This window comes from Bos grunniens, chromosome 25, assembly GCF_055505025.1.
Source record: "Bos grunniens cultivar Pamir isolate PY7600 chromosome 25, Bosgru_T2T1.0, whole genome shotgun sequence".
Taxonomy (NCBI): Eukaryota; Metazoa; Chordata; class Mammalia; order Artiodactyla; family Bovidae; genus Bos; species Bos grunniens.
In genome coordinates, this window is record NC_141189.1 from 41,762,152 (window position 1) to 41,790,077 (window position 27,926).

Genomic DNA, 27,926 nt, shown 5'->3' on the forward strand with positions numbered 1-27,926 from the left:
CCTAGTGGAGGCCCAGCTCCAAGCAGACGTCCTCCTGCATTCAGGGTGCCTCTTGCCCCTTTTCAGCATGGGCAGCCCAACGGGAAGAGCTCTGCCTTTCTTCCTCATCCTTGTGCACATATATCTACATGGAGCTTTGTCGCAAACAACCGGCCCTGTGGGGCAACGAAAACCATTTTTCGAGAGGCTCCGTAGACTAGAAGAGCAGGTAAGTGCACCCACTGTCTGAGGCGGTAGAGTTTTTTAATTGACAGCAGGTGATGCAGAGGTGATACAGAAACAATGGGAAGTTTCTGTGCTCTGTGGGCTCAGAGTGGAGTTTGCAGTTTTTATGGTCTGATTTTTCACCTATGGTTGAAACAGCAAAACAGGTTTGGTGGGCTCCTTCTGAAGAAAAGTCAGCTGTGTGTGAGGGTGGGCAGACTTGGGGCAACCCCGAGGAGGGTACCCACAGGTGTGCTGGGGCCTGCTGGGCCTCGGGGTACCGGATCTCAGGTTCCCCATGGAGCAGAGACTCCTGTGTGGGGCCACGGCCGGCTCCTAGGAGCCCAAGCCCTCCTCACTTTGATCCCCACACAAGCTGCCCACCCTCACCAGGGGAGTGAAGAGTGTGGCTGCAGGAAGGGGTGGGAGCCGCCTGGGGGCCCTCACCCCCTGCAGCACAGGCCTGGGGTCGTCCCGCAGCTGCGAGCTCGGTGTGGGGGCGCTGGTGGCAGAGGTCGGTCACCTCACCGAGCTGCCCTGAAGACCGAGCCCCTGGGACCCCCTGTGTCCTCTCCACAGTTTCGGAGGTTCCAAGAGGTGACCCTGACGCACCTGCAGGGCATCGCCAGCCACTACAACCTGTCCTTCGACATCGAGGCCCGGTTCCAGAGCCTGGCCCATGAGAGCCGGGCCGTGGCCCTGGCACTCAACCAGTCGCAGGTGGCCGTGCAGGACAAGCTGGGCCACCTCAGGACCTGGGTGCGGAGGACGCAGCGCCGAGGCCGGAAGGCGGACCACAGGCTGCTGGCCTTGAGTGCTGCCATGAGCGAGGGCAGCGCGCGGCGCGCCCGGGAGCAGGAGAGACAGAGGGCCGCTGTCTCCGGGCTGGCCCGAGACGTGCGGGCCCTGCAGGATGCGCTGCTCCACCTGACGCCCCTTGTCCAGAGCCAGAGTACCAGGCTAGCCGCTCTCGAGGGCCAGCTGCGGTTGGCCGGCCCCGGCCCCGCCGCCCGGAATGTGACCCCGGACCCATCTAGGCCGTCGAACCCGAGCGCCCCACAGCTGCAGGGGGGCGGGCAAACGATCAGAGCTCCGCCTGAGCCCCGGGACCCACCTCTAGACTTCGCTTACCGTCTCCAGGGGGCACAAGAGCCCCTGGGCCTAGGCAACCAGCAGGCGTGGCCCCCCGAGAGCCCAGGAGAGGGTAAGCACCACACCCGCTCACCCCCATCGGTCTCCACCTCTCCCTCAGGGGCCTTCTTAGCCCTTAGTGCCCTCACACCCCCACACACCCCACCTTCAAAGAAAGGAACCGCCCAGGAGATGGCCTGCCTGCAGGTCAGGCCGCCTGGCACACCCATGAGTCGGGTGCTGCCTGCGGGCAGTAAATGCCCACTCAGGGTTGGTGATCACACAGGTCAGGGCTGGCATCTTCAGCCGTCACCAGCAGGGTCCTTCCTGCAGGGCTGGGGCCCCGGTCTATAGCCCATGGGGTCTGTGCCCACTCATGGAGGGCCCCTGGCCTCTGCCGCTTCTCATCACCAGCTTAGGGTTCTCCTCCAGGGGCACCTGGGATCGGGTCGTCCCCAGCTGTAGGGGCCTCCAGGGCACCGAGAGGTGTTCGGCACCTCTCTGGCCTCCACCTACCTCAAACTCTCAGCTGTGGCCCGGCTGCTCCCAGTCTGGCCTGGCAGCCCTCAGGGCCCATTAGTCTGGAGCAGATCTCCCTCCATCTGCATGGCTCTGGGGGCCTCACCAGTAAGACTGAGCTGACTAGCTGACCTTCAGGAAATCAACAGGGCTCCCGGGAAAGCGGGGCTACAAGTTTGGGGACCCCCAAAATCCTGACAACCAAACCTGTCTGCAGGCGTCATTGGACGTTCCCCGGGCACACAGGTGTATCCAGTTGAGAACCACTGCCCTAGATCATGACAGGAGCCCCCACTTCTACCCTGGAGCTAGAAATGCAGGCTCCCCACCCCTGCCCCACCCACTCTCCTTCGGGCAGATTTGGGAAGAAGTCTGGTCAGCAGGATGATGCCACCAAAGATGCCCACGTCCTGGCCCCAGCCCCTGTGGCTGCGTCACCTCACATGGCAAGAGGACTTTCTAATGTGAAAGTCCATCCAGCTCCCTGAGATGGGAGCTGATCCGACCTCACGCCAGGGTCCTCAGGAGAGGGAAGCAGGGGGCTCAGCGTCAGGGACAGAGATGTGAGGCAGGAGCAGAGGTCAGAGGGCAGCAAAGGGCTTCTCCCTGGAGCCTCCAGAGGAACTAGCCCCACCCACACCGTGATCTTCAGCTCAGAGAGACCCGTGGGGACTTCTGACATCCAGACTGTGAGATGCTAACTTTGGGTTTTGTTTTGAGCCGCTGCATTTGTGGGGGGTTTGTCCCAGCAGCCACGTGACACTCATCTGGGGCTCCCTGCTGCAAGGAGTGCAGCTGGCCAGGTGCCCTGGGCGTCAGTCCTCCCATCTGGGAGATGGCGCCAGTCACGTGAGGACAAGTGAGCCGCCGCCCCCGCAACTCGGGCTGACTCTCCCTCCTTGTTTGTTTCTAGTTTGCAACGTGGGCCCTGCGCTCATCTTCCCAAATGCCTCCACCATGAATGTGGGCTTCCTCCGCCCCGGTTTCCTCACGGGTCTGCGGGCCCTGTCCATCTGCAGCTGGGTCCGCACAGCCGCGGACCACCTGGGCACCCTCTTGTCCTATGCCACCGAGGAAAACGACAACAAGCTGGTTCTGCACGGCCGTGACTCCCTGGCCCCCGGCTCCGTCCACTTTGTGATCGGAGACCCAGCCTTCAGGGAGCTGCCCCTCCAGCCACTGCTAGACGGCCAGTGGCACCACGTGTGTGTCATCTGGACGTCCATCCTGGGCAGGTACTGGCTCCACGTGGACCGAAGGCTCGTGGCCACCGGCTCCCGCTTCAGGGAGGGGTACGAGATCCCCCCAGGAGGGTCCCTCGTGCTAGGCCAGGAGCAAGACCACGTGGGGGGTGGGTTTGACAGCTCGGAGGCCTTCGTGGGGAGCATGGCAGGCCTGGCCATATGGGACCGTGTGCTGGTCCCTGGTGAGATTTCGAACCTGGCCATGGGAAAGGCGCTCCCGACGGGTGCCATCCTGACACTGGACAATGCCACGTCAGTGGGCGGATTCGTGCAGAGGGTGAACTGCACCTGCCTACAGCTGTGTCCCTGAGGGCTCACCGCACACACAGCAGTGGCACTCCTGAGATGGCCAGCGGGAGGGGCACCCCCAAACTCTGCACAGTCCATAGAGGGCCCCCACTCAGACTGAGAGGCCGTCTGCTGCCCCTGACCTGGACCAGGCACACCTGCCCTCTAACACAGGATGTGGGCATTGCATGGGGGTGGAGGAGGGGAGCCAACAAGGCAGAGCCAGGCCACAGGGCCCCCAGGACTGCATTCTCCCCCTCCTGCAGTGTTCTTACAAACACCCCCCTTTGTAGTATGACGTCATTTCCGCGCAGCTGACCGGCCATGTGGTGGTGGCAGGCTCTAGCTCCACGCTTCTTGGGTATGGGTTTGGGGCAGCCGCAGGCTGGTTCCTGGAAAACTCTTCTCCTTGTGTTAGCTGCCATGGTCCTCTCTCCATGAGGCTTGTGAGAGTTTCTGTTTGTCTGTTCCCTGTTCCAACATCTCTCATGAGAAGGGCCGGAGAGTTCATTTCCTGGCCCTGCAGCTCCTTCACCCTGGGGGTCCATCAGGGTTCTGTGACATGGCTGGTGAGGCTATCAGAGCCACCGGGAAGGGGGCTTGCAAAGGAAACAGGCTACTCAGAAACACACATTGAGGATGGGCAATGCTTTTACCTACTATGAAATTCACCCATTCTAAGTGTAGAGTTTGAAGATTTGTAGTCAATCTGCCAAGTAATCAACCATCACCATGATCCAGCTTTAGAACATTTCCATTGTCCCCCCCTCATAGAGACATCATGCCTGTTAGGGTCACTCCTGTCCCCACACAGCCCCTCCCCCAGCTCCGCACCCACGCTCCTGCTTTCCGTCTCTGTGGATTTGCCGGTTCTGGACGTTTCACATAAATGGACTCCGTCACTGTGTGGTCCTTGGTGTCTGGCTTCTCTCACCGAGCATCATGCTTTCCAGGTTTGTCTGTGTTGTGGTGTCTGTCTGCTGCATTCCTTTGTGTGGATGAATGACCTTCTGTCCTAATGACCCACGTTTTGTTTATCCATTCATCAGTCGATGGAAACTTGGGTGGTTTCCAGTAGGGGGCCCTTGTGAATGAAGCTGCTGTGCACACCCTCCTCTGAGTCCTTCTGTAGACACATGCTTCTGTTTCTCTTGAGCGGATACCTAACAGCGGAATTCCTGGGTTAAATGATAAAATCATGTTTAAACTTTCAAAGAAACCACCAAATTGTTTTCCAAAGTGACTGTATTGTTTTATATCCCTGCTGGCACTCTATGATGGTTGCCATAACTCCCCATTCTTGCCAGTACTGGGTATTGTTTTTGACAGCTTTTTTTTTTTTCTTTTTTCAGAATTTTGAATCATGGCAAGTTTAAAAAAAAAAATGCATTGGCAGAATAGGTGTGGGGAATTCCCTGGCACTCCAGTGATTAGGACTCAGCCCGGGAGGAAAAAAAAGAAAAAGAATCTGTGATGTAAATTAATCCTTGCAAGAGCTCAGAACCTGAAAGTCAATCTGTGGGCGCAGAAAAGAGCAGATTTGGGGTGTGTGTGGTGGGGGCGGCGGGCATGTCTGCTCATCTGTCGGAAAAGCTTAGAATCACTAAGTCTGGAAACTGGCCTGCTGGTGGGCGGGGGTTGGCGGCGGGGGTTGGGGGGGCGCTGAAATCAGTCCCCGGGGCCTCTTAGCAGTGATCCCAGGCCTTTAGCCAGTCTGGCCAGCCACCTCCCCTCCCCCTTCCCAGCCCATTCCCCAACCACCCATGAGTCAAGGTCAGAGGATGAATCCCAGGTCTGGAAACCCCACTGGGTGGCCAGAGGAAGGTCCTAGAACCACAGACTTCTGCTTCCCCTGGCACTTCCCCAGGGCGTGTCTGTCTTCACAGAGAGCTGCCCTTCTCAGTCTCTTCTTTCCCAGGCTCCTCTGGCCTTTTCTATAGCCCTGGCTGCATTGCACCATTGAGGAGGGAGAGATGACATCTTTTAGGGGAAGACTAATTTGATTAGGAAGTCTTTCTTTAGGGACAGCTGGGTCGCCAGCATTGAGAGAACACGCAGGCTGTTTCCCGCCCTCTGCAGCTTTCATGCGTGTTACAAACACCTGTTATAACAGGTCCGTTAACACAGCATTGTCCATTAACCACAGCAGCATTTCTGCCCAGTGTTCACAGATGCTGAAACGGTGGGCATTTGGCAGAGGTAGTACAGCAGTGGCTGTCTGCCGACCTTCGTCCAGGTGCTTGGTGGGGCCTCTCCAGGAGGGGAGACCCACCTGGGAAGGTGTTTGCAGGGGAGATTGGTGGGAACTCAGGTCATTAGGCATTTGGGCAGGGCTGGGCTTTCCACCGAGGAGTGTAGGGAAGCCCGTCTAGGTTTTGGGGCAGGGGAGGCTGAACAAGACATGGGGATCCCCAATGGGTGAGTGATGGGAGCCACACCCACCTCGAATCCTATCAACCCCACTTCTGATCTGAGTCCGCTGCGTTCCTGGGTAGGGAGGACGGAAGAATGCAGAGGGGCCTCCCCTCCGGACCCCTCGTCCCTAGGCCTGTTCTCACTTCCCCATTGCTCTGTGCAGCTCTCCACAGGCCTGGGCTTCATACAACCTGCACTTGCCCACTCCCTTCAGTTGAGAACCAGCCCCACCGCTCCTCGGAGCCTGAGCCAGCTGTACTCCGTAGCTTCCAGGCCCTCCTCCACAGACAGGGCTGGCTTACGATTGTTCTTATCCCGTAAAAGGGCAAAGCCAGGTCACACCTTTTGTGATAGATCATGGGGAAAACTTACAATCCTGTTGGGCTTCCTTCCTCTTATTTTGGTTTCAGTTTTGGTTTTATTTTGAAACATGTGGGGAGAAAAAAGCCTATAAAGAACTTCTAAAATGCCTTTATTTTGAAAAGCTTCAAATTTAAAGAAAAAAGTTACCAGAAGAATACATGGCACAGGTGTATTTACCCTGGATTCATCCGTGCTAACATCCCACCAGCTTGCTTTCTCCCTCTGTGGGTAGCTACATACTGTGATTACCATTAGCCTGTGAATCACCTGAGGCTACACTGCAGACATCACATCACAGTCCCCGAATATCTCAGTGCTGTCTCCAGAGGAAATGGGCTTTTCTGATATGACACCCAGACGAAGATCACGCTCCAGGTTTGGGCGCCACAGTAACGCCCCTACCTAATACACAGTGCATGTCTGATCTTTGCCAATTGTCCCCCAAATGCCAGGCCCACGAGCAGCCTCGGTTGCCCGGTTCTGAATCTCCTGTCATCCAGGGCGGTCTCACGGTGTTCCTCGGTGTTTCTCGGTGGACGCTGACACTGCAGGAAGAGCTGCCTAGCTGGCACGTGTCCCGAAATTGGGGTTCAACTGATTTTCCCTGTGTGATGCGCTCAGTGCAGCGTTTTCTGCAGGAAAGCCACAGGGCCATGGTGTGCCCTCAGCACAACCGTTTGCTGCGCGGGGACTCGTCCCGACAGGCGGGTCTGCATGCACGGCTGTGCGGACTCGCCCTGGAGCCGGCTCACTCTCCGCGCGGCCCAGCCGGTGCCGGGCAGCAGAACTGCAACTCCCAGAAGGCCACGCGCGTCCCGCGGCGCCGTCGGGTCACGTGGGCGCCGGCGGGGCACGTGACCCGGACGGCCGTCACGTGACGGCTGCGCGGGTCACGAGAACAAACACGGCCGCGGCGCCGGCGGCCGGTCCACTGCGGCGGGACATGGCCAACGTTTCCAAGAAGGTGTCGTGGTCCGGCCGCGACCTGGACGACGACGAGGCGGCGCCGCTGCTGCGGAGGGCGCCGGGGCTCGGGGTGCCGGCCGGCGAGGCGGCGCCGCTGCTGAACGGGGCTGGGCCCACGGCCGCCCGCGCGGTGAGCCGGGGGCAGGCGGGCCGGGTAGGGTCCGCGCCGCGCTCGCGGGGGCCGGGGGCCGGGGCCCGGGGACGCGGCGAGTCCGTGCTCGGACCGCCGGGCGGACGGTAGGGCGGGCTCGAAAGCCGGGCCCCGTCGGTTCTGGACTCGCGGGATCGCGGGGCCTTCCCCTCGTCCCCGGTGGAGCCCGGCAGCTGCGGTCGACTCCCGGCAGCACGAAGCTGTTTCCTCCCTGTTTGCTCCACAGCGGTTGTGAAGAGAAGGCAGGTGGTCTGCTGCTCAGGTCACCCATTACTTTTTGGTTTTGTTTTTTTTTAAATACGAGGTACTATTTTTACCGGGTCGTTTTTGATCCGCTAGGAAAGATGTTTCAAGAGCTTAGGTCGCAGAGTTTGCTTTTGCAGTGGGAATACCTTGGGGACTCGGCCAGGCCCCTTTAGACGCAACGGTGTCAGGGCGATCTTTGGAATGACAGGGACCTGCGTTCGGTTTTCCCGCAGCTGTTCTTTGGAATGCAAGCGCGGCCAGATGCAGGAAGACAAGTCCGAGTGGTCTAAATGTGCCCTGCGAGTCAGCACAGAAGTCTGTGTCACTTAAGTCAGTTCCTGTGTGTTGTGTTAATTTTGAGTTGATTGCGTGGCCTTACTCTGTTTTGTGACTTTTCTTCCCCTTTCTTTTTTCTCACTGTGTTCTAGATGTGTCCTTTACACCCTTTTGTGGTGTTTAATGAGGAAGGACTCAAGCATGGGGCTGTTCCCCTAGAACTTATCATTAGATTCCCCTGGTCCCCCAGAGATGCATTGGACGGTGAGGGTCACAGTCTGCTCCGTGAGTGAGGTCTTCTGCTCAAGCGCTGTCTGTCCGCGTGAGAAGTGACCTAAAGGGTCTGATTTACAGTTGTTTTTGATCTGCTAGGAGACAGGGCTGCTTTGTTATTTTCTTCTCAAAATGTTTGTTTCTTTTCTCCTCCTTAAAAGAAAGTGTGGAGAAGGAAATGGCAACCCACTCCAGTATTCTTGCCTGGAGAATCCCATGGACGGAGGAACCTGGTGGGCTACAGTCCATGGGGTCACAAAGAGTTGGACATGACTGAGCGGCAGGGGCAGTCTTTCTGCCCCCTTCTGATGTCTATGCCAGAATCTTTCTCTATCTCCTTCATACTTTAATAAAACTTGATTACATAAAAAAAAGAAAGTGATCTGAAATCTACAAACTACAAATATGAAACTGGCCCTAAGGGCTGACAGGTAAAATGATTGAAAGCTTCCAGATGGAATTGGAGTTTATTTCAGGACTCAGTGTGCGGGGGTTTCTCAGTTCTCCTTAGACAGCATAGACACGGGAGTTGACTTTTTTTTGTTTTTCCTTAAGAACCTGTTGACTCTTCCCTTGAAACTCATTCCCCTGTAAAAAACCTTTAGGGGCTTTTTTGTTTTTCATTTGTGTCTAATAAGTATCAGTTGCTCTTAAGCAATTTGAAAATAAGGTGTGGTGCATCTGCTGTGTGCCCCAGCTGCACACAAGAGGTGAACAGCGCAGCTCCCTTGCCACTGGCTCCAACTCCAGGAAGAACAGGCCCAGGGCTCTGGGAGGACTGTGTGAGGGGCCCCAAGGGCAGGAGAGGTCACCTTGGGTCCAGTCTTGAAGCCTGCATGATCCTCGGGCCAGTAGACAGAGGGGAGAGAGAAAGGGAGAGTGCATTTGGGAAGCAAATTGGAGTGAGTGGTGGGGCGGGGGAAAGAGCCAGGATGGACTCGCAGGGGACAGCTGTGGGCTTCCTGTTGTCTATCTCGTGGAGAAACCTCGGGAAGCTGGAAACTCCAGCCTTGAAGGATGCTCAGACGGCCTGGGGTGGGCGAATGGAGGGGCTAGGGGTCACTGGAGGCATTGATGCAGGAGCTTTGCTCTGCACCAGCAGAGGCAAGTGCTCAGGCTCCTTGCTGGCAAGGAGGGTCACCCATGTCCAGCCCCCAGCCGCCCGTCATGAGGTGGTCAACACTGGTCACTCCCAGGGGTATTAGAAACAGCAGTTTGGCTCTGGTGGTCTTTGGGTTGCCGCTGACTCAGCCCCTCAAGGCCAGCCATCTTGCAGGAGGGGCGGTTCTGGACCGGCAGGCTGAGTTCACCACAGCACACTTGGAAGCTGCTCTTGGAACAGGGCCGTCTGAAGTGGCAGCCTGGTGCCTTGGGGTTTCCTGCAGGGTGTCCCCAGCCGGAGTCCAGTGCACCCAGTATGGGAACCTACCAGGCGCTCTGGGGGCTGCTATGGGCCGTCCTGGGCAGGATGGTTGTGGGGCGCCCCGAGTGTAGCCCCATCCGTCGGGAACCAGGCCATTCGGAGCTGCTCTTCTCTCTCTCTGGTCCTTGGCCTGTCATGCCCAAGTGTGCGGTGAAGGCAAGTTGCTGCCTGTCCACCCCTGGGGCAGGGGAGGTGGCGTCAGCCAGCAAGTCACAGTCATATGTGCGGGCAGAGGGTGGGCAGCAGGAAGCAGAGGCGTCTCAGGACTCAGAGGGAAGCCTGAGCCGGCAGCAGCTCCGGGCTGGGGTGAGCGTCGGCGGAAAGTCCCTCTGCCTCCGTGTCCGCGTGCTGTCCTCCTCCCCTTCCAGCTGCCCTGGCTCCACGTCACAGGGTGCAGGCCAGCCACCCCGGCACCTCCCCGAGGGCTCCCTCTCTCCCCTGTCTCCCCCAGGCCTGCAGTAGCCTCTGCCCAGGGCTGGTGCAGGCGGCTCAGAGTCTGGGAGGCAGAGGACGTGAGTACAGCCGAACCGTGTGGGAGAGATGAAGACAAGGTGGGCCCAGAGCCGGTCAGGGCGTCCGGGAGGCCCCCGGGGCAGAGGCAGCTGTGCCCGGACAGCAAGGCCATGGCAGGGCTGTTCTCATCCCCCACCGTCTTCTGTCAGCTCTCGGCCCGATGCCGCTGCCCCCCGCCCCGCCGCTCTTGGGCCCTGGCATCACCCTCAAAGCCTTCCTTTATGCTGACTTTGTTTATGGGCAGCCTGGTTTTTCTGACTGTAAGCCCCTGGTGGCAGAGGCCCTGTGCATGTCCTCAGTGCTCAGGGCGGGGGGCTTCGGGCTGAGGGGGGTTGGAGAGCAGAGGGCAGGGGTGTGCAGACAGCCGGTAAACTTTGCCATTTGTTTTAATGATGCAGAAGCTACGTAGCACAGTTGACCACCTCACGCGTGACTAAGCACACGTCGGCAGCACTAAGTCCACCGTCAGCAGCAGCACCTCCAGGACCTCTCGTCCTCCCAGACTGAACCTCTGTCCCCTGTGAGCCCCGACTCCCCAGCCCTCCCCCAGCCCCTGGCAAAGGCCGGTCTGCTGTCTGTCTGCGTGACGTCTCAGAGCAGCGGCGTCATGCAGCATTTGTTGTTTTGTGACTGGCTTCTTTCGGCGCCTCCAGGTCTGTGCGTGCTGGAGCATGTGACGGGGTTTCCTCCTTTCTAAGGCGGAACAGCGCTGCACTGCGTGCGTGGACGTTAGGCTTATGCACCATCTTCCAGTGGGCAGTTGGGGTGCTTCTGCCCCTTGGCTACTGTAAACGATGCTGCTGTGAGTGTGGGTGTACACACACCTCTTTGAGACCCCTTTTGCTGGTCATTTGGGCCTCTACCCGGAGGTGGAATTCCTGGATCATGAGGTAATTCTATTTTTAATTTTTTGAGGAACCGCTGTCCTGTTTTCCACAGCAGCTGCTCTGTTTTACGCTCCCAGCAACAGCGCGCAAGGGCTCTGGTCCTGGCATGTCTTCACCAGCGCTTGTTTCTCTGTTTTTTGACCCTGTCCGTCCTCACGGGTGTGAGGTGGTATCGCACTGTGTTTTTGATCTTCACGCCCCAAGCCCCATGGCCGGTCTTTTTAGTCGAGTCGTTCGTTGCTGTCGGGCTGCAGGAGTTCCGTTCTGTAGGACTAGTTTCTTTTCACTCTGTTCATCGTTTCCTGTGATGCATGGAAGTTCACTTTGATGTACTTCCCTTCGCATATAAATTTTTAATTAATTGTGGATTTATGGGAAGTTGAAAAGACAGTACAAGAGAGCCTGTGTGCCGCACCCCATCTCCCGGGGGCCTTCCGTCTTATCCCGGGGCAGTGCCATGCCAAAACTGGGCAGTGATGTTGGCACAGTGTGTGTGCCCAGCGCCCTGCTGTCCCGCAGGGCACACCCGTCAGTGCCCGCATCCTGCCTCTCTCAGCCACTGCCCAGCCCCTGCCTGCTCTCCCTCAGGACTGGCGTTCCAAGCATGTCGGCTCAGGGGAGCCACATGGAGTGAAATCTTGCAGTCCTTTCGGAAGTATGGAGGTTTCATCCAGGCTGTCGTGTGCATCAGCAGTTTGGGGACGTGCTAGCAATTAGCTTGGGTGTAAGAAAAGAGAGAAAACAAGTCCCCATAAATCCAGTAAACGGCTTTTTCATCACACAAGATAATTCGTTTGTGAGATGCTCATAGAGTTCGGGGGAGAGATGATGAAAACACGAGGGTGCTGGAGGAGGGGTGCGGCCGGGAGCCACAGCAGGGGCTCCGTCCCTGCAGGAGCCCGTGTCTGGGTCTGACCGCAGCTCCCTGCTGCCCTCACGTGCTCACCCGGTGACTCCTGGTGGGGGAGTCCACGCCTCTGGGGCTGTGCTGCCCACTCTGCCTAGACCGCGTGGTTGCAGCCTGGCCCTCAGGGGCTGTTGAGCTGGCAGGGGAGCTGCTCTGTGGGCCAGCGGCTCAGCAGGAGCGACTGGTGGTGCGCTCTGTCAGTGGCACTGAGACACGCGTGCCCCTTCCGCCTGGTTCTGCGGCTCCGCTTGTTGGGTTGGTGGGCAGTTAGGTCTTTGCTGCTGCTTTCGAATCCCACTTTCAGCTTTGCCTATCTCTGCACCCCATCTCCTCAATGGAGAAGTCCCCAGTGCATGCTCCGCCGGTGGGCTGGCGGCCGGCGTGCCTTCTGGCGACATGTGGCTGTGTGGGGAGCACAGGCTATAGCCAGCTCGGGCCTGACCTGTGAAGTCGGGTCCTTTCTGGCCCAGTGGGCCAGGCCCTCCTGCCTTCCTCATCAGGGTCAGCAGTTTTGAGGATGTTACCGATTGTTTTTAGGAAAGAGAGCAGTTGTGTTCTCTGCTCACTCCCATTGTACTGATGTTTGCCATTTACACTTGGAGGAAAGCGGCTGGAGCAGGATGGTGGGCTCGTGAGCACGCCTGACAGGTTACCTGTCGTGGGGGAGCAGTGCCCCCGTGGGGTCCCCCCAGCCTGGAGCCTGTGTGGGGTCTCGGCAGCTGAGGCCAGGCCCCAGTGTGGTCAGGCTGGTGTCCTCAGAGGGGGACACACACAACACATGTGCACACATACCCACACTCAAGCGCATGTACACCACGCGTGCGTACCTGTCCACGTGCACACCTGCAGGCACACATATGCACACACACAGGAGGCTGGTGGTAGCAGAGCAGAGGTTGGAGTGATGTGACCACAGCCGAGGGGCTGCCACACCACCAGGGATGGGAAGGGGCAGGGCCTCCCTCCCGACCCTGCGCGGGCATGCTCCCCGCTGGTACTTGTATCCGCGGAGCTGAGAGAACGTTTCTCTGCCGCGGCCTCTGCAGCTGTGGTCTCAGCCTGGGGCCTGCACTGCTGGCGGCTGGGCGTGCTGCTGAGTGTACGCCCTCCTGCTGGAGTGCCCGTGTGTTCTGGGCTCCCACGTGGCGGGCCCGCGGTCCTCATCCCTTCTGTGCTCTGTGGTTTCTGCAGAGGAGAGGCCAGGCGCCTGAGCGCCGGGAGCCCCTGTGTCACACAGGGGGCTCGTTTCCCGGGGCTGCGCCTGTGGCGGCCTATGCTTCGTCTCTTGGTCCTCATGTGTGCCATGCCCGGCGTTGGGCGTGAGGGTGGGCACGTGCCAGAGTGACTGTCCTCTGCGATTGACCTGTCCTGGGCCCAGTAGCACGCCTTGCTTCAGAATGCCCTGCCCCAGAAAGGATGCTCCTCTGACCGTGTGTCTGGGTAGAGGTGGTAGTTGGGAGGCCTGTGACGGGCCCACCTGGTGGAGCGGCTCATGTCATGATGGGGGGACAGAGATGGGGCCTCTGCAGGTGGCCGGGGGGTGCGGGGTGAAGGGCTCCTGGAGGAGGGGCTTCATCCCCTGGGTTTCCCAGGACAGGAGAGAGGGACCCAGGAGGACCCGGGGATGGGACAGGCTGTGGGTCCCGGGCTGGGCCTGGGGGCAGCGCTGGCCCCGCTGGCATCTTCCACACGCGGATGTGGGTCTGTGTTCCCCCAAGGACGCCAGGACACCGGGGTCGGGGGGCCGGGAGGGGGTTATGCCGATGCAGCTTGGCCTGCAGCTGAGCAGCGTATGGTTCTCTTCTGCTTCCAGTCACCACACTCGGCATTCTTTCGGATCGGACAGTTGAGCAGCGTGGAGCTGGATGATGAGCTTCTGGACCCTGTGAGTGGAATCCTGCTTGACCAGGCCCCTTCCCTGCCCCACCCCAGACAGCCAGGCCCGTTCTGTGGAGCCACAGCCTGGCAGAGGACGGACAGAGAATGCCACACAGGAGGATGGCAGGTGGTGACAGTGCTGTGCAGAGCGTGGGGACAATGCCGTGCACACGGGCCACCAGAGGAGGCTCCCCTGCGGGACCCCATCCCCGAGGCTGAGATGATGAGCGCAGGTGGGGGCACGCACGTCAGGAGCGAGCTGCTGTGTGCAGCCTGGGAGGGCCAGGCGCGGGGCCCGTGGTGGTCCAGGGATGGCATCTCAGGGTGCTGGGCCCTTGGACCTGGGTGGCGTCCCTTCTCCTGCCCCTGTTTCGGGGGTTGAAGTATCCAGCAGTTTCCAGCCTTTTCCCGAGACCCTCCCCGAGTCGTGCAGTTGACCCCCACCTCGGGAGTCAGCCTGCATCCCCGTGAGGCTGCTGGCACCGCACAGCCTTCGTGTCTTTGTATCTTTGGGAGAACTTCTGGGTCCTGTCACGTTTCTTAACCAGGTTGTTTGTGTTTTTGTGATTGAGCTCTGAGAGGTCTTTGTACACTCCAGACACACATCGCTTGTCAGTTGCAGGATCTGCAGAAATTTCCTCCTGTCCATTACTGGTCTCCTCACTTTATACCGGTGTCCTTTGAAGCACAAACACTGCTAATTTTGACACAGAGAGTTCATTTGGTCTGTTTTTTGTTGCTTGTGCTTTGGGTGTCATAGGTAAGAAACCACTTCCCAGGCCAAGGTCATAAGCATTTACTCCCATCTTTCGTGTTCTACAGTTTAGATCTTTGATCTGCTTACCCCTAGTTTTGTACATGATGTAAGATAAGGGTCCAGCTTCGTTCTTTGCACCTGGGTGCCCAGTTTTCCCAGCACCGTTTCTTGAAAAGATAGTGCTTTCCCTGGTGAGTTGTCTCAGCACCATCATTGAAGGTCAGTTGCTGTGACGGGTTTGTTTCTGGGCTCTGAGCCTGTCCCTGTGCCTAGGCGACACTCCTCTGACGCCTCTAGCTTTGTAGGAAGTTTCAGAAGTAGGAAGTTTGAGTCATCCCACTTTGTTCATTTCCTGAAAGAGGTTTTGGCTGTTCAGGATCCCTTGTGTGTTTCTCTGTGGGGTTCAGGCTCAGCTCATCAGTTTCTTCAGAAGCTCCAGCTGGAGTTTAGACAGAGGTGGCGTCGACTCTTAACATCCAGTCTTCTGATCCCCAAGCTCAGCATAGCTTCTCATTTGTTTAGGTCTTCTATTTTTTTTTTTTTTAACAATGTGTTATAGTTCCTAGTGTACAGATTTTCACTTGCTTTGTTAAGTGCTTTCTAGAAATAAATTTTATTTTGTAGAGTCTTTTTATGCTGTGGTAAATGGAGTTGTTTTCTTAATTTCTTGTTGGATTATTCATTGCAGGAACATGGAAATATGTTTTTCTAGAGTACTTTTTGGGGTTTTCTGCATATCAGACCATGCCACCTGCAAAGAAGAGTTTCACTTTTTCCTTCCTGACCTGAGTGCCTTTCCCTTTCTCTCTTGCCCGATTGCCCTGGAAGAGCCTCCAGGACTGAGCTGAGCAGAGGTGCCCGGCAGGCACCCTCACCTTGTCCAGCTGAGCAGAGGTGCCCCGGCAGGCATCCTCACCTTGTCCAGCTGAGCAGAGGTGCCCCGGCAGGCACCCTCACCTTGTCCAGCTGAGCAGAGGTGCCCGGCAGGCACCCTCACCTTGTCCAGCTGAGCAGAGGTGCCCGGCAGGCACCCTCACCTTGTCCAGCTGAGCAGAGGCGCCCCAGCAGGCACCCTCACCTTGTCCAGCTGAGCAGAGGCGCCCCGGCAGGCACCCTCACCTTGTCCAGCTGAGCAGAGGCGCCCCGGCAGGCACCCTCACCTTGTCCAGCTGAGCAGAGGCGCCCCGGCAGGCACCCTCACCTTGTCCAGCTGAGCAGAGGCGCCCCGGCAGGCACCCTCACCTTGTCCAGCTGAGCAGAGGTGCCCGGCAGGCACCCTCACCTTGTCCAGCTGAGCAGAGGCGCCCCGGCAGGCACCCTCACCTTGTCCAGCTGAGCAGAGGCGCCCCGGCATGCACCCTCACCTTGTCCAGCTGAGCAGAGGCGCCCCGGCAGGCACCCTCACCTTGTCTAGTCTCAGAGGGGCGGTCTCAGTCTCTCACCCCTGAGCGTGTAGTTACGTGTGGGGCTTTACAGGCACCTTGGTTGGTGGAGGAGGTCCCCCACGTTCTTCTGTCCTGTCAGGTGTTTTCCCTGTGTCTGTTGAGGTGCTCTATGTGGATTTGGTCCTTTATTGAAACAGTATTGGCCTGTTTTTGCTTTTACACCACGTCACCTTCTGCTTGTCCAGACGCCCCCAAGTGTCCTGCAGCTCGGTTCCTTCTGGCCCTAACGGCATCACAGATCCACAGGCTGAGGGCTCAGTCCATGAAACAACCCCCTCCCACACCAGTCCAGGCCGCCACCGTGCTCCCATTGACCAGTGCAAATTAGGGTTCCCACGACCCCCTCCTTGCTTCCATAACTTGCCAGAATGCCTCGCAGAACTCAGGGGAGCACTTTGCTTATGTTACTGGTTTACCACAAAGGACACAACTCGGGAACAGCCAGATGGGGGAGACCCCCAGGGAAGGTATGGGAAGGGGTGCGGAGCTCCACACCCTCCCTGGGAGCCCTCTCCCAGCCCTCCACGTTCACTGGCGGGAAGCTCCCTGACCGCTCCGTGTGGGGTTTGAGTGGAGGTCCATGGCGTGGGCAGGACTGGTTGATCCCTGCCCATTGGAGAACAGCTGCGTCTCCAGCCCGCTGGTCCTGTGGTGGTCTTCTAGTCCCAGCCCAGCCCTCTCTCAGCCCAGACTCGCTTGTCACTCAGAGAAGCCAGGCGTCCGGGGCCGGAGCTGGAGCATGGACGAGCGCCCACAGTGGGTGTCCCGTCGCACCACAGACATCTGCCATCTTGCTTTTCGGGGCCAGGCCACCTTGGTTCCTGGCATAACCCACCTGGCAGGTGTCGCGGGGCCTGACCGCCTGCTTCCTGTTGAGGTTCTTCGTCTCCACATCCAGCCACATGCCTGGCCTGGCTTTGGGCTCAGAATCGCTGCCCTGTGGGGCGCGCGGGCACAGCCCCTTCCTTGTGCCGCTGTGTCCTGACACGTGCTGGGTTGCCAGGCTCTGTCTCTTCCCCACAGGACATGGACCCCCCTCACCCCTTCCCCAGGGAGATCCCACACAACGAGAAGCTGCTGTCCCTCAAGTACGAGGTGGGCCCCCTGCGCCCCGCCCTCCCCCAGCGTGGCCGGCCCGTGCCCACGGGCCAGGGTCGCTCACCACTGTCTGCCGCCCGGTCCGCAGAGCCTGGACTACGACAACAGTGAGAACCAGCTGTTCCTGGAGGAAGAGCGGCGTATCAACCACACGGTGAGTCTGCGGGGGAGCCGGGGGTGAGCCTGCAGGTGAGCTGGGGCAGGTGAGCCGGGGGGTGAGCCTTTGGGTAAGCCTGCAGGTGAGATGGGGCAGGCAAGCCGGGGGGTGAGCCTGTGGGTGATGCGGGTTGCAGGGGGCAGTGTGTCTGTATGTGTGTGTGTCCGTCCATCTGTTTGTGTGAGACCCCGCCGCCTCCCTCCTTCTCCTTCCCGCCCCAGCCCCTCCTGGCGTTCTGGGGTGAGCACTGCCCACGGCAGGGCTCAGGTGCCCATGCCAGCGTCACGTTGTCACCTCTGAGGAGGTGGCGGCCGGAGCATCGGCATCCAGTTATGGCCCTGGTTGGGGGTCCGTCCTCCAGGGCTCCACAGCCTCTGAGACGCCGGTGGGCTGCTCTTCTGGGTCTGGGGGCCCGCAGGGTGAGCCTGTGCACAGTGGAGGTCACAGAGCGGCCCCTGACAACCACACCCGCCCATGGCGACCCGCAGGCTTTCCGGACGGTGGAGATCAAGCGCTGGGTCATCTGCGCCATGGTGGGCATCCTCACGGGTCTCGTGGCCTGCTTCATCGACATCGTGGTGGAGAAGCTGGCCGGCCTCAAGTACAGGCTCGTCAAGGACAGTATCCTTTGTCCGTGGTCACTGGAAGCCAGTGGACCCGCAGGAGGGGTCCCCACCGTGTTCTGCTGTGCGTCAGACAGCGTGATTGGGCGGGGCTACGTGTCTCGGGGTGGGGCTGTGTGGTGACCCCGAGATGCCCATTAAGTGCCCCGTAGGCCAGAGCACAGCCCCCTGGGGAGCGGCGCCCCGTGACCCCACAGCACGTGGCCCTTGACAGCCGCAGACATCGACAGGTTCACCGAGCATGGCGGGCTGTCCTTCTCCCTCCTGCTCTGGGCCGCACTCAATGCCGCCTTCGTGCTCCTCGGCTCCACCATCGTCGCCTTCATAGAGGTAGGCGGGCCCGCCGGCCCGGCCCTGCAGGTCTGCTGGCGGAGGGCCGCACTGAGGGGTCACGTGCCCCAGGACCCCCTTTCCTCCCCATGCCCCTTTGCTCGTCCCTGTGGGGGTGTTGGAAGGAGGAGGGGGCTGTGTCCGGAAGCATCTGGGTGCAGTGCAGGGTTCTCTAGGCGGGCAAGAGCACAGGCCCCTTAGTAGGCCCCGTCCTGGGACCCCCACCTGCCCAGGGGGCCACCGGGCCCCCTAAGCCCGTGGCATTTACTCCCCTCGGTGGTCACTCTGTGTGGGGGTGGGAGAGGCGAGCAGCCCCCTCCCCCGGTGGATCGAGCCCCACCAGGCACGTCCTCTTGGGCCTGTGGCAGCGACAGTGGCTCGCCTAGCCTGTGGGCTCAGTGCTGCCTCTCCTTCCAGCCGGTTGCTGCTGGCAGCGGGATCCCCCAGATCAAGTGCTTCCTCAATGGGGTGAAGATCCCCCACGTGGTCAGGCTCAAGGTGAGGTGCGAGGCGGCCCCTGGGGGCTCAGGGCTCAGCCCAGGACGCGTCCTTGCCGACTTAGCAGTGTTCTATTTGCCCACGTTCACCTCCACAATTTGCCCAGACTCGCGCTGTCTGCTGTTGACACGCCTCTGTGTGGACGTGCTGGCAAGTTTATGGGAACTTTTTTTGGATGACGACTCCTGGGCATTTCCAGGGGGTGGTTGGTGGACCTGGGCCGGGGGTTTGCTGGTGACATCTCTCCTGCCCTTTCTGGGGATGGGGTGCTCCAGGCAGTCGGGGGTCTGGTCCTTCTCAGGGGAGCAGGGAGCAAAGCCCGAGGACAGAGCGACAGCTGCTCTGCGTGTCTCCTGTGTGGGCGTGAGTGCCCGGGATGGAAGGTCTGAGGAAACGGGTGACAGGGGGACGCCGGCTGCCAGCCCCCCATCCCTGGACGCCTGCCTGGGCCCTGGCCCCCTTTTGGCTTCCTGCCTGCTGGGGTCACGATGAGGTTCCTCTCTGTGTGCAGTTTGTCGCTTGGGTCCTTGACCACGTGTGGCCTGTAATCAGATTTGGCATCTTTTCCTTTGTGTTCCAGACCCTGGTGATCAAAGTGTCTGGCGTGATCCTGTCAGTGGTGGGGGGACTGGCCGTGGGGAAGGTAACGGAACGCGGCTGCCCCAGCCTGCACCCCCTGCCCCTGCCCCGTGGGGGCAGGCTGACCTTCAGAGCACACCGTCCTTGCCTTCCAGGAGGGGCCGATGATCCACTCGGGCTCGGTGATCGCCGCGGGCATCTCCCAGGGCAGGTCCACGTCGCTGAAGCGGGACTTCAAGGTGAGTCCCCCGAGTGCCCAAGGCCAAACCCCGGGCAAGGCCCACCTCCCCTGCAGCCTCCTCTCCTCAGCCTCTGGTCCGTGGGGCATCCGGTTGCTCAGTGCTCCGTGCGGAGGTGTGTGTCTGTGTGGAAACGGCGTGTAGCTCTGAGAAGTGTCCACGGGAATGTGGCCCAGAGAGGTCGGGAAGCTCGCGTGTGCGGGCTGGTCCTTCGTGCACAGACCACAGCGTGTGGTCACTCCTGGAGTGGGCAGTTTTCTCTGGACGTCAGTGGGCAAGGAGGCTGCCCGAGATCCTGCTCTGCAGTCCTGCCAGCCAACCCCATGGCTGAGCCCATCCGCTCCCTTCCTTCTTCCCTTCCTCCCTCTCACTTTGAGTCCCTTTCCCCTCTCTCCTCCCCTCCCCCACCCCTCCCCTACCCCTCACTCTGGGCCCCCTCCCCTGGTCTGAGAGAAGTGCCATCGGAGGCCGGGGCTGAGGCGTCTCTGTTGTCCTGGCCCAGATCTTCGAGTACTTTCGCAGAGACACGGAGAAGCGGGACTTCGTCTCGGCAGGAGCTGCAGCTGGAGTGTCCGCAGCCTTTGGGGCCCCTGTGGGTGAGGAGGGGTGACTGCTGGCCCCCGCTGTGGGGAAGGAGGGTCTTGGTGTTGGGGGACTCTTGCCACTGAGCACGTGGGGCGGGCCTCCCGAGAGCCCCGATGGCCCTCTGTCAGGGGCCAGGTGCCCTGGGGGCGGGGGCGGGGGCGGCCATGGGTGCAGGGCTGTCTGGTGGGGCGGTCACCTTAGGGCTGGCGGCTGCTCTTCCAGGTGGGGTGCTGTTCAGCTTGGAGGAGGGCGCGTCCTTCTGGAACCAGTTCCTGACGTGGAGAATCGTGAGTGCCGGGGACGGCCCTCCTGAGGCTGGGCAGCCCTCAGCCCACAGTCCCTCCCCGCTGTCCCCCGCTGGGGCTCAGCTGTGTCCTGCTGCAACACGTTGGTGCTGACAGTGTGCGTCTCTCTGCCTGCAGTTCTTTGCTTCCATGATCTCCACTTTCACCTTGAACTTCGTCCTGAGTATTTACCATGGGAACGCGTGGGACCTGTCCAGCCCTGGGCTCATCAACTTTGGAAGATTTGATACTGAGGTGCCCGCCACGGCACCCCTCACCCTGCAGCCTTTCTCCGAGGGGGCCGGGCTATGCACTCGAGGCTCAGCCCGAGCAGCTGTGGGGGGAGCCCTTGTCTGTGGGGCTAGGGCTGGAGCTGCCCCAGGAGGGGGTGTCTCGCTTGGCCCTGCAGGTGGGGCGCCCATCAGCCAGCAGTGCTTCGGGGCAGCTCAGGCGTCTGCAGACTGTCGGGCGGCATCACTGAGGCTGATGGCTGGTGCCCCGCAGCGGCTCCCGGAGGCCAAGAGGTCCTCAGTGGCTGGCTCTTTCCCATGACAGGCTGCTGGTGGCCAGGTCACCAGCGTCCTCTTCCTCTTTCGTGGCCCCTCACTTCCCCATTTGCAAAACCCTGGGCCGTCCCCAGCCTCCCTGTGAGGAGGCAGGCGGTCTGGTCTGCCTAAGTGCCTAGGGTTCCTCTCCTGGGGTCTGTGCCCTGTGGGGAGGCATAGGGCCCCTGGACATGCCTGGCCTCATCTGAGCAGGGGCCGGTGGTTTGCTCATGGACGCCTGCTCTTGTTTTTCCACACAGACCATGGTGTACGTGATCCATGAGATCCCCATCTTCATCGCCATGGGTGTTGTGGGTAAGGACGGTCGCGGGCTCCAGGCCTAGCCCGGCTGTGGGGTCCAGAGAAGCTCATGGCCCCGGCTCTGCTGGCTCTCCCGGGTGGCGGGGGGGGGCCCACCCAGGGGGACAGCTCCTCAGCTTCCTCACTCTGAGTCCGTGGGGGGGCCCTCCCTCCTCGGGCGTCCCCTCTGGCCCCCCTGCCACCTGGGCAGCCTTCCCTGAGTCTCAGACACGTATCTGCTCCTTCCTCTTCCCAGGGGGCATTCTCGGAGCTGTGTTCAACGCCTTGAATTACTGGCTGACGATGTTTCGAATCAGGTGAGAAATAAGTTTTGACAGGTGTGGCCACACGGGGTCTCTTAGAAACAGTCCCGTTCTGTGCTCTCGCCATGCAGTAGCCCTGTGCCCAGTGTGCTCCCTGCCCCCCACATGGCGAGGCACGTGAGGCCTGGCAGGAGGCACGGCCCGTGGACCTGGTGCGGCCCTGGTGAGGTGTGTCGGGCTGCTCGCATCAGCCTCGGTGGTTTGCAGGGGTGTCTGCCAGGCACACTCTGTCTGGCAGAGTTGCTCGTGTCGCTGGGAGAGCCATCCCGGGGGCCTCTGGTGTTTGCGGCCGAGGCGGGGTCTTGGCCTTCTTTCTCCTTGTCCTCTCACTCCGGGAGGCAGCCGAGAGCAGGCAGAAGCCTGGTGCGGGTGGGCAGATGGGCGCGGCGTCCAGGGCGGCCTTCCCGAGTGGCGGGCCCTGTCGCCCTTGCCACTGGCCAGCCCACACTTGGCCCGGCTGTGCGCTCCAGGTACGTCCACCGGCCCTGCCTCCAGGTGGTCGAGGCCACGCTGGTCGCCGCCGTCACCGCCACGGCCGCCTTCGTGCTCATCTACTCATCCCGGGACTGTCAGCCTCTGCGGGGGAGCTCCGTGTCCTACCCCCTCCAGGTAGGCGACCGAGGGGGTGGGGCAGGGCAAGCCCCCAGACGAGGGCAGGCACCTACCTGGCCTCCTGGAGTGGTGGGCTGACGGGGTCTGCAAGGTGGGGTGGTGGGTGTGCAGGGGAGACCCGTGTGCCCACGCTCACCACGGCAGGTTTCACCGCAGCCCTGGTGCCCGCCCACGACAAGCAGGAACCCGGTGGTTCACACACACGGTGGGTCCCCTCCCTGTGGAGAGGGCTGAGCTCTGACGTGCTCCCACATTGCCACCTGAGAGATGCCAGATGGGAAGGGCCACACGTGGCATGGTTCTGTTTACGGGAAACGTCCAGAGCAGGCTCCTTCATAGACGGGAGCTGTTTGCCGGTTGTCCAGGGCGGAATACACACTCACAGGCCTGTGTAGGCCCGCAGCTGGGGCCGTGGGATGGACACACACCACTCTGCTGGGAGCCCCTGCTCAGGTTAAGGCTTCTAGGGGGGCACAGTCTTGCTCAGCCTGAGGGCTGGGCCTAGCACACGCCGGGCATTGACGTCTGCCCAGGCACTGTGGGAGCCTGCTCCTGACACAAGCTCTCGGGCCTCACCTCCTCTCCGAGGCCGCAGCCAGAGCCCCCGTGTGTGCTTGTCCCTGATGCCTCCTGGCCCAGGACCACCGCATCCCACTGCCCATCCACTCTCACCCCTTGCAGCTCTTCTGTGCTGATGGGGAGTACAACTCGATGGCCGTGGCCTTCTTCAACACCCCGGAGAAGAGCGTGGTCAGCCTTTTCCACGACCCCCCAGGTACGTGCCCCTGCTCCGAGCTGTCGTTTGCCTGTCCCCTGTAGGCCTGTGCCCTCTGGCCTGTTTGCGCGTGCACAGACGCGGGCAGGGCTGACTGACGCCTTCTGGCTGAGCACCCGCAGCCTTGCTGCAGGGCTGGCTGTACTAGGGCCTGCAGCTGGCAGCCAGTGCCCGGGGGCCCAGCCAGGCTCCCCAGGCTGTCTGGTTCTCTTCCTGGAGGCCATCCTGTCCTTTGTTCAGATGGACTTGCCTCCCAGGGTGGGCTTCCCTCTTGGCTGCTGCCCACAGGGGTCACTCGGTCAGAAGACAGCCTGGGGAGGCGCTCTCTGGCGCTAGAGCCTTGCGCAGTCCCATGTTCCTAATGACAGGCTCAGGCTGGATGCACACCTGCTTCCAGTGCAGTGGTCTTGGTTACCCAGGGGCGAGGGGCCGCCCTGGCCGCTCGGTGCCTGTCTGCAAGCCCTCTGCCTCAGCTCTGGCTGTCGCCCACAGTCAGTGGCAGCCCAGGGCCCCCGCTCCCCACTGCCTGTCCCCTGGGCATCTGGGCTTGTGCCCGAGGGCCGGGCCCTGAGACCCTGCACTGGGCCTCTGAGGATGGGAAGGCTCGGGGAATGGGCTGTGACCAGGGACTCAGCTGGACCACTGGGTGGGCAGTAGCACCCAGGGTTGCGTCCGCGAGGCAGGCCCTGGCCAGCGCCTTGTCCGCAGGCTCCTACAACCCCATGACACTCGGCCTGTTTACCCTGGTCTACTTCTTCCTGGCCTGCTGGACCTACGGGCTCACGGTGTCAGCCGGCGTCTTCATTCCGTCCCTCCTCATTGGGGCTGCCTGGGGCCGGCTGTTCGGCATCTCCCTGTCCTACATCACGGGGGCTGCGGTGAGTGCGGGTCCTCCGGGCCACAGCCGGGCCAGTGCCCTGGGAGAGCACGGCGGGCCCAGGAGCCCACCGTTGCGGGGGCGGAGCCTGGGGGGTGGAGCTCAGGCCTCAGCCCTGGCGATGCCTCCTGCTCGCCTCCCACCTGCCTCCCCGGGTGGCTTGGCCTTCAGCCTGTGGGCCTTCCAGCTGTATTGCGGTGGTTCAGACAAAACCTTAAAAAGCCATCAGAGGGGTACAGTGAGTCTTCCCTCGCCAGATTTAAGTCGTGTGGCCCAAGTTTCCTTCTAGACACAGTTTTGGCTTTCGTTACGGTGACTTTCATACCTTTGTAAACTCCTGCCTTGTGGAAGTGAACAGCTGGGCAGCTCCTCAGCGTGTCGTAGAGTTGTATGACCACGACCACCACCGAGTTCCGAGTGTTCTCGTTACCCCAGAAGGACAGCTGTCTGCGCTAGGCAGTCCCGTTTGTGTCCCCGGCCCCGGCAGCCCTAGTCAGCTTTCTGCCTCCGTGGACTATTGCAGAGGCAGTGTATCGTGCCTCTGCTGGCTATTGTGGCAATCTGTTTGTGCAGGCGGGCCATCGTGAGCGTTGTGTTTCCACGGCTCGCCCGTGCAGTAGTGCGAGTCGGCTTTTCACTCCTTTCTACGCTTCCTGGTGTGGCCCAGGTGTTTGTGTGTAGACTCCTGCCCACACCCGGCCCCGCCCCAGCGTAGCGCATGCCCGTCTCTCAGGCGGCCAGGTTCACTTGTCCCTGAGTGGTCCCAGTGAGCGTGTTCACAGACTCAGGTGACGCTCGCTCCTGGGCAGTGCGGTCAGTGCGGCCTGGGTGGGTTTGGATCGGGGCTACCACGCCCCCCAGCATCCCGTGTCTTCCCTGCAGGTCTGGGCGGACCCTGGCAAGTACGCCCTAATGGGAGCCGCTGCCCAGCTGGGTGAGTGCTGGCTACCATGTGGGTGTCCCACCCACCTCCCCCCACCCCCCCACCTCCCCCCACCCCCCACCTCCCCCGCCCATCTGGTGCTGCCTGGGGGCCAGGCCGCAGGGTTGGATGGACAGCGGGGTGCTGCACAGGGGACCGTGGGGCTGCTGCCCTACCCGCTCAGTCTCCCCCTCCCCCTCCCCCGGGGCAGGTGGGATCGTGAGGATGACGCTGAGCCTGACGGTCATCATGATGGAGGCCACCAGCAGTGTGACCTACGGCTTCCCCATCATGCTGGTGCTCATGACCGCCAAGATCGTGGGGGACGTCTTCATCGAGGTTCGGCAGGGGGACTGGGGGTCGGCGGCTGTGGCGAGGGCGGGCCCGTGGGGGTGGTCCCCAGCAGCCTTGTACATGGCCCTGCCCACTCTCCCCAGGGCCTGTATGACATGCACATCCAGCTGCAGAGCGTGCCCTTCTTGCACTGGGAGGCCCCTGTCACCTCGCACTCACTCACCGCCAGGTACCCTCCGGGAAGGCCCGCAGGCTGGGCGGGTGCTGGACGCCCTGGGAGGCTTCATCAGCCACATGGTGGGTCACAGCGTGGCTCTTCCCCAGGGAGGTGATGAGCACGCCGGTTACCTGCCTGCGGAGGAGGGAGAAGGTGGGCGTCATCGTGGACGTGCTGAGCAGCACGGCGTCCAACCACAACGGCTTCCCCGTGGTGGAGGATGCTGACGGCACGCAGGTATCGAGCCCCGTGGAAGGCCAGGCCGACACCTGGGCTGACCAGGGCGGCGAGTGGGGGCGGGCTTCTGTGAAGGTGGGCATCTTGCTCTGGGGTTTCTGGTAAAATCCTCTGCTCGCACCGCTTTGCCCGTGAGCGAAGTTCCCGTGGTGTGGTGGTTACTGAAGCACCCCAGCGTCTTGTGGTCCCACCTCAGGCTGCACCCCAGCCGAGGAGTCAGGGCTGACTGTCGGGGTCCTGACAGGATGTGCAGCCACGCTGCCTCTGGCATCTGGGCCAGGGGCCAGAGTCTGCTTCTTGCCCGCACTAACACAATGACCTCTCGGCACCTCATGGTCTGGGTCCTGCCGCCTCTCCTGGGCGTTTGGGGACCAGCAAGCCTGCCTGGGGAAGTGCCTGCTGCATGGCTAGTGCCCGTGGGCTGTCGGCATCACCCGGGAGCCTGGCTGGAGCCCCCAGCTGTCTTGGCGCTGGCGGCCAGTGGCCCAGACGGGCGGGTGGGTCCCAGGGCTCCTGCAGATGAGGCATTTCTTGTGCAGCCAGCTCGGCTCCAGGGCTTGATCCTGCGCTCTCAGCTCATCGTCCTACTCAAGCACAAGGTAGGCCATCGGGTGGCCCAGAAGCCAGGCGGGGCCCTGGGCTCTGAACCTCCAGCACCCAGTGCCCGCCCCACCGTCAACCCCGCCTCCCGCAGGTGTTCGTGGAGCGCTCCAGCATGGGCCTGCTGCGACGCCGGCTGCGGCTGAAGGACTTCCGCGACGCCTACCCACGCTTCCCCCCAATCCAGTCCATCCACGTGTCACAGGATGAGCGGGAGTGCACCATGGACCTGTCCGAGTTCATGAACCCCTCGCCCTACACGGTGCCCCAGGTACTGCTGGGGGGTATCCTGCCCCGTGCCCTCCCAGGTGGGGTGGGGCTGGCGGGTGAGCTGAGGCCGTGTCCATGTTGCAGGAGGCGTCCCTCCCACGGGTGTTCAAGCTGTTCCGGGCCCTGGGCCTCCGGCACCTGGTGGTGGTGGACAATTGCAATCAGGTGAGGGGGGCCCGCTGTCCCTGGCCTGCCTGCCCACCCCCAGGGCTCCCCCAGGCTATGCCATCCCCTGCATGCAGGGCAGGGGCATCCATAGAGGGAACGCTAGACGTCATGACCCGGCCTTGCTTTCTCAGGTGGTCGGGTTGGTGACCAGGAAGGACCTCGCCAGGTACCGGCTTGGAAAGGGGGGCCTGGAGGAGCTCTCTCTGGCCCAGACGTGAGGCTCTGGCGCCTGCACCTCCCCCAGGGCCCTGCCTCACTCCCTGGCAGCAGATCCAGCGACCGCAAGACGTTGGGGATGGCCTGGCCAGTGTGTGGCGCACATGGACGCTCTGTGTTCTCAGTGTTCCCTCCCCCAATCTCACCCCTGGGGTCCCACACCCAGCCTCCTGTTCCTGATTCTTTAGGAATCTGTGCAACTGCTGTTTTCTTCCCAAGAGCCCGTGAGCACGCATGTCTGCGTGTGTGCGAGGGGACAGCTGGCGAGCAGGGGCCCGTGGGTCTGAGTGCTGCAGCCCCACGACGGGCTGGCTCCTAGGCCTGCGCCCTGAGCACCACCAGCGGCTGCAGCAGACACCCCTGGCCCTGGCCCTCGGGCCTCGGCTCGGTTGGTGGCCGTCAGGTTTTGGGTCTGGACAGAGACCCGAACTGGAGGCACAGAGGCGAAGGCTTGGGGAGCGGGACCACCCTGGAGCGCAGACCCCAGAGCCGGACTCCTAGACTCACCTCTGCAGCCCTGGCTTCACCCCCCTCAGTGCAGTGGGGTCTGCGCCGGGGTCTGGGCCCAGGGGGAGACCTGAGACCCTCGTTCAGGCCTGGACCCCCAAGTCGAACCACGCCTCTGTCACCACGCCCTTGTGGACACCGCTGGGAAGGCGGATCTTCTTGGCACATGGCGCCCCAATGGCCCTGAGTGATACTCTATAGCAGCTCTGCTTCCAGGATTGGGGGCAGGGGCTTTCTGGGATGAGTCAGCGAGCCCAGAGCAGGGACGCACCCTTCCCAGGCCGGGCAGGCCCAGAGCTGGGATGCTGTGTCCCCGAGGCCCCACCGGACCTTTCTTCTGCAGGGACTGGCGTCCCTGACCCACTCTGGTGGCAGCCATGGATGGCTCTGTGGTGGGTTGGCAGGCATTCCAGCTGTGTTTCAGCCCCTTTAAAGGGGGTGGGGCCTCAGAAGGTGGCTCTCTTGCTGGTGGGGAAGCCCTCCGTGGGGGGCACGGGGGTCTGATTGTGGGGATCTGAATGGAAGAAATAAAGGAATGGTACTGATGACCGTTGTCAGCTCCTTGTTCCCACCCAGTGTGGACCCTGATCCAGCACCCAGGATTCACTGGCTCACAGGGGTGGAGGTGGGGGATACCCCAGTGGGGACGCCCGTGAGTTGGGGATGCAGGTGAGGGACTCAGAGACCCGTGGATGGGCAAGTGCCTGGGGCCACCCCATGCTCCAGGGAGGGTGGGCCCTGGCCACCACATCCTTGTCCACATTCCTGGGACCACCGCAGAGCC

General features: G+C 61.3%; 2 protein-coding genes across 5 annotated transcripts; both read left to right on the forward strand.

Moving 5' to 3' along the window:
* The first annotated feature begins 5 nt into the window (after positions 1–5).
* PTX4 (pentraxin 4) lies at positions 6–4,288 on the forward strand. The gene is made up of 3 exons (XM_086376506.1): positions 6–208; positions 784–1,408; positions 2,768–4,288. The coding sequence occupies exons 1-3, from the start codon at positions 68–70 to the stop codon at positions 3,406–3,408; spliced, it is 1,407 nt and encodes a 468-aa protein (XP_086232632.1). The 5' UTR covers positions 6–67; the 3' UTR covers positions 3,409–4,288.
* CLCN7 (Cl-/H+ antiporter 7) lies at positions 2,496–27,688 on the forward strand. 4 transcript variants are annotated; one of them, XM_086376479.1, is made up of 25 exons: positions 2,496–3,089; positions 13,620–13,917; positions 16,910–16,981; positions 17,073–17,138; positions 17,630–17,762; positions 17,985–18,094; positions 18,512–18,592; positions 19,173–19,235; positions 19,327–19,410; positions 19,913–20,006; positions 20,218–20,282; positions 20,418–20,534; positions 21,085–21,139; positions 21,381–21,441; positions 21,918–22,056; positions 22,741–22,834; positions 23,543–23,712; positions 24,594–24,645; positions 24,845–24,972; positions 25,071–25,156; positions 25,252–25,381; positions 25,921–25,980; positions 26,076–26,252; positions 26,336–26,416; positions 26,551–27,688. In XM_086376479.1, the coding sequence occupies exons 3-25, from the start codon at positions 16,913–16,915 to the stop codon at positions 26,635–26,637; spliced, it is 2,202 nt and encodes a 733-aa protein (XP_086232605.1). In that variant the 5' UTR covers positions 2,496–3,089; positions 13,620–13,917; positions 16,910–16,912; the 3' UTR covers positions 26,638–27,688. The 4 variants fall into 4 exon arrangements, with proteins under 4 accessions (XP_086232605.1, XP_086232601.1, XP_086232603.1 ...); XM_086376475.1 differs by lacking the exon at positions 2,496–3,089 and adding an exon at positions 7,044–7,284 and having other exon boundaries at positions 13,620–13,691; XM_086376477.1 differs by lacking the exon at positions 2,496–3,089 and adding an exon at positions 7,044–7,260 and having other exon boundaries at positions 13,620–13,691.
* The last annotated feature ends 238 nt before the right edge of the window (positions 27,689–27,926 follow it).

Coding starts and splice junctions, on each gene's coding strand:
- PTX4 (XM_086376506.1), top strand. CDS start 68: ATGGGCAGCCCAACGGGAAGAGCTCTGCCTTTCTTCCTCATCCTTGTG. Junction 209..783: donor TCCGTAGACTAGAAGAGCAG/GTAAGTGCACCC, acceptor TCCTCTCCACAG/TTTCGGAGGTTCCAAGAGGT. Junction 1,409..2,767: donor CCCCGAGAGCCCAGGAGAGG/GTAAGCACCACA, acceptor GTTTGTTTCTAG/TTTGCAACGTGGGCCCTGCG.
- CLCN7 (XM_086376475.1), top strand. CDS start 7,108: ATGGCCAACGTTTCCAAGAAGGTGTCGTGGTCCGGCCGCGACCTGGAC. Junction 18,095..18,511: donor CCATCGTCGCCTTCATAGAG/GTAGGCGGGCCC, acceptor CTCTCCTTCCAG/CCGGTTGCTGCTGGCAGCGG. Junction 21,140..21,380: donor CATCGCCATGGGTGTTGTGG/GTAAGGACGGTC, acceptor TCCTCTTCCCAG/GGGGCATTCTCGGAGCTGTG.